General features: G+C 32.9%; 1 protein-coding gene across 1 annotated transcript; it reads right to left on the bottom strand.

Annotated features, from left to right (window-relative positions):
- Window positions 1–1,885: 1,885 nt before the first annotated feature.
- On the bottom strand, window positions 1,886–4,878 carry LOC127118911 (transmembrane emp24 domain-containing protein p24delta3). Its single transcript, XM_051049148.1, has 4 exons — window positions 4,477–4,878; window positions 3,863–4,075; window positions 3,699–3,775; window positions 1,886–2,458 (listed from the first exon to the last, which is right to left on the bottom strand). Exons 1-4 carry the CDS (start codon window positions 4,684–4,686, stop codon window positions 2,314–2,316), a joined length of 645 nt encoding a protein of 214 aa, XP_050905105.1. The 5' UTR covers window positions 4,687–4,878; the 3' UTR covers window positions 1,886–2,313.
- Between the last annotated feature and the right edge of the window lie 246 nt (window positions 4,879–5,124).

Below are 5,124 nucleotides of genomic sequence, written 5' to 3'. Positions count from 1 at the left end.
TTTTTCAAACTCAAGAAATGCAAACCCAAATGAATATGTCTTCTCAGTTGAGGTAACACCAACCATCTCCAATAATGGAAGTATATACTTGTCGGTATTGTAGGTTGAATAAAGTATGAGCACAGTAGGAAACGTGTTGAGCAATTTTATAGAATCAGGATGAGTCCAAAATATATCTCTAACAATAACTTCATCCTCGCACATTCGATACCTAGACACGTAAATTTTATCATCCAACAGTTTCAAGTATTCTGCATTTCAGTTTTATCCCCCATAAACGCTTTGTTAGTTTGGTACTGAATATTATAAATTTTCTTGATATTTGATATATTTTTGGATTTTTTCCGTTTCAATTTACAAGTATATTTTTCGGTTGAACCAAATTCAATGTCATGTCAGCAAAGCATTCCTTCTCTTCCGGCATGAGCATACACACACTAGGATAACTGGCTAATTTTTCACACAAATCATGGTTATGCAAACCACATATGACATTAAATCTCTAGTTTTTGTTTGCCAACATGTAACCACACACCTTAAACGGACATTCACATCTTAAAGTGGTGCCGTCTCTTTTAAAAATCCGGAGTGGAGTTATATATTTCCCGCTTCTTTCGCACGTCATTGTCACAAAAGCGCATCTTCTATCTGAATCATTATTGGACCTTCCGATAACCACATCAAATTCAAGTTTAGAGGCCTCCGTATGAATTCATTGAAGCATTTGATCGTGAGGTTCAAACTCTTGCTCGTTTTTAAATTAGTTCCCAACATTTACTGCATTCACAATAACACCTTGGGCATTCGGAGAAACACTTGTTTTGGGAAAACATCGGGGTGTACCATATCTAATGAAAACAATTACAACAAACAGTAGATAAGCATTACTGTTGAAAACAAAGTTGGAAAATGAACACAGACTAGTTCCGGAAATATATCTCCGAAAATATTCATACTTGTTCCGGAGATACATTTTCGGACACAACCCTCATTTTTTCAGACAAAATACAGGATTAATGTGAACAATGCAATGTGAAATAAATGATCTTTACCTTAAATTCTAACTTCTTTTGCTCCCTTTGATATGATGAACCACAAGTTTGGAGATTTGAAGTGAAAAAATGGATTGAGAATGGAAGGTTTTTTTGTGAGGGTTTGTAGAGGAAAACAACAATGGAAACAATGGTTGTGTGATCATGCAAGTGTTTTTTTATCAGATTATTCCGAATATGCATCTCCAGAAATATAAATGCAAAAGTGACATATACATGCAAAAGTGACGGAATATTTCAAAATCTCGTCCAAACTTTCGGAGATGCAATTCTGAAAATTCTACTTAACTGCTCAATTATGAATATATTTCTTAAAATATTCTAGAGATGCATCTACAAAATAAAAATAATTCAACTTATAAGGCACCACTCATAATAATGTGTGTTGTGTGTGTTGAATGCGTTCAGAGATACATCTCTGAAAATTAGGGAAAATTTTAAAAAAATTCTTTGGTGCATAAGAAGCATATAGAGTGCCTTAAGAAACCCTCTTAACATTTTCATATAATTATTTGTATTTCTTATGATAGGAGTTTATGAATGAACATCATTAAGTGGGCTGGTACAATTCTTCTGCTTACAAGTATGGAATTAAACGTGGTTTCTGCAACTCGATACTACTATTTGTTTCATGCTTAACTGCAAACGATCTCCTAACAAATGTAAAGATGTGAAATCAAATAAAGAAAGTGTTTTTGTCTTAATGTTGAGATGTGAAAGAAGATTAAAATCCTATATTGATTTGTTTATAAATAATACTAGAGTTTATAAATACATACTAAGCATATTGTCTTCTTAAGTGGACGCGAGTGATGTTGAAGTGGGACGCTAACTTATAACAATTATCAAAATTATTTACTTAAATTCCACCAATGGGACGATGAAACATATCAAGTTCAACCCCAAAGATAGAAACATGGTGCATGGACCTAATGGTCGGGTCTAATCTATTAAACGAGACAATGGTGGTAGTCATAGCTGCTCTGTAATACACATGAATGAGATTCTACAAACACTGAAAACAAAAGAACATAGGGAAAATCCAAGAAGAATGACAAGAAGTACACATTCCACTCCCTTCACGTCATACTCGATTCTTATCTTATATACCAATAATCATTGAGCATTCTGTTTGGAAACCTATTGCGATGCGAGTGCTTCTTCTTGGTTCCTTGATTGTTGGACAGCTACTTACTTCAACCAGAATCTCAAAGAAAAATAATTTTGTCAACGAGTCTCGTATAAATATCAATACCTATATCTATATGAGTTTCTTCTTTCGAAAGTAGCTCCTGAGATACCAGAGTTGCAATGCCGAAACAAAAATGCAGAGACCAAGAGACATGATGCTAAACCATGCCACTCTAGCATTTGTTTTTTCACTCACTTCCCTCAGCTTTGCTTCCCTGTGGCAAAAAGTCCAACAAAAATTAAATTTTTAGGTGAAATAATCAAGTATAATAGTTACTTGCAGCTATTGTGAAGGACTTGACACATTATAATTATTTTTTGTTTCTTAGCATTAGGATAACAGTACTTTTTGGTGTTATAGAAGATACTCAACTACTTCACTCCTACAAAGTTTTTTTTAAAATATAAGACCAGCTATTGAACCAGTGAAATACATTTCAGTTTGAGCATTCATGAAATTGAAATGGCGAATCTAGTAACATATGATACATTAATTAATCCCTATTTTAAAAATTATAATATTATGTTATGTCATACTAAATATTGTTTGATGCTGGACTTTAACACACCCTTCCACGTCCTAACTCAATCTTGCAAAAGCAGCCTGTAGAGTGAAGATTGTCTCTACACTACACTACATGTTCAGGTTATATATTATCTAATGTGGGACTCATAATATATTAATTTATATGCAATGTTAATGTGAAAGTGTTCTGCATGTGTATTCAATCATAGTCAATCTCTATGATACTTAGTTGTATTAGTTCTTAAAATGTCTCTCTAAATGTCTACATGATGAGTTATGACTTAATGTTGTTCCGGTCGATGTGAAGTCCGCTAAGGGCAATGTAATTGTCTGCTTTGGGTAAGAAAATCTGTCACAGTTTTGTCTTTTAAAAAACGTGACTAGTTGAATTTATGAGTGTGAGTGCTGTATATAAATTACCCTTAGCAGCCTTGACTTCCAAGTAATATGAGACTACTTTGGCAATCTGGAACAGGATCAGATGCCAGATAGTGCATACTTATTGTGGAAATATTTAGCAAAAGTTAAATGTAGATATAAGTAAAATAGAAATGTCAATTTCTCCCCGGAGTAATAACAGGAAAGTAACAAAGTGGGTGGATTATGTTTACGGGAAATTTCGTTCTCATAATTTATAGTATATTGAATATTATATAAATTAAGCCTGGCTTTGTTCATAACATCAACAACAATACTAACAAAGTGACATTTTTCTTATAATATATCAATTTTCTTCTTTAGAAATATATATTTCTTCAACAATTATTGTTTATGCTATATTATTTTTCATATTCAACTTTAGTGAGAATTGTGTTATATTATTATTAGAAGCCAAATTTCTACTGCGGCTCCAACACTTATGCAGTGAAACTAAAAACTAATTTAATCAAAGTGAAACCACACTATAAAAGTAAGAGTAAAAAACTTACTTGTCCTTCAAGTAAGTTAGATATTGGTGGATGGCATCCACTATTCCTTCAAGCTTTAAGAGTTCAAGTCCAACACCCTTAAACCATACCAAAAGAACAAACTGATTAATGAACATTAATAAGACATGAAATATAAATGTATATGAATGTAGATTTGTATTCACCTCAATCTTTTCTTTCTTTGCAACAGAATCCCAATCCTTGGCTGCAATTCCAGTTTTCCAATCAAGGTTTACACTTGCAGTTGCACCTTCTTGTTGATTTCCACCCATCCAAAAGCACGCAACATAATTTCCACTTTCAGTAGTTGTGAATGCAAACTGCCCTTGTGTAACATTTTCATTGTGGTGAAGGTTGTTTCCATAAGGAGAAGTTACCTGCACAAATATAACATGCCTCAGAAATATAGTCCCTCCAATTTGCAAAATAGCTATATAGTCCCTCATAAAACAAACATGTCTTCTTAACTGCTGCTATGTGTTAGTTGAATTAAATAGGTGGAAACCCCTTATGTAAAGTTCAATCTCTGTCGATAAACAAGTTGTCAAAGATTCATTCAGCAAATCATTGTCGATTTAACGATAAGTTGAGAGAAAAGTACCCTCCTATTATAGATCAATCTCTCTCTATCTTGGACTACCTTATCCTTATTTTTTGAAAAATAAATTAAAATTGAGAAAATAAATGTACTGCCTAGTTGACTTTATGACTTGAGAAACATGAATGGAAAAGTAAATTAAATATATATAAAAAAAAAGGTTAATTTGTGTAAACCTACCTTGGCGGAAATTGTTTGAAGCTGAGGACCTTCTTCAGTGACAACATAGTAATCAGCTAAAACGACAACGTGTGTTTGGATATCCTCAGACACGCACTTTGTTCCTGAACTGGGAATTGTCATCCACACAGCTTCTGTTTTAAGAGAGAGAGTTGTTAAGCACAGTAACAATACTAGCAGAGTGAATTCACTTCCATCTCTTAACTTCATAACTTGACCTTCTTAGAAGAAAACACTGTTTTTAGATCTAAATCTCTCGAGAAAATAGAATTCAATTTGTTCGGTGTTGGGTCTTGCTTTTTTTGGAGGTAATGTTTATTTTTTATTTTATTAAATGGAACAACAGGGTTTGTGCGTGTGGTGACGCATATGCAGCCTACATGGCGTGGCCTCGACCAATGGCATTCACGATGTGGTATGATGTTGCTGCTGTTAATAGGATGATATGGCGTATCACCCAACTCTTTTTACTACTATTATAAATAATATTATACTACTGGTTCTTTAAGAAAAATTAAATTGATTTTTTAAATTTATTTCAGTTAAAAGAAATATTTGTAAATTTTAGTATTTACAGAATTCCATAGACATAGACATGTCATATGTGTCTCATTTATATTTTTCTTTACTTTTTTATTTAAATCAAAA

The sequence above is a fragment of the Lathyrus oleraceus genome, chromosome 2 (genome assembly GCF_024323335.1).
Source record: "Lathyrus oleraceus cultivar Zhongwan6 chromosome 2, CAAS_Psat_ZW6_1.0, whole genome shotgun sequence".
In the NCBI taxonomy this organism is placed as follows: Eukaryota; Viridiplantae; Streptophyta; class Magnoliopsida; order Fabales; family Fabaceae; genus Lathyrus; species Lathyrus oleraceus.
This window is presented reverse-complemented; position numbering and strand designations above follow the sequence as displayed.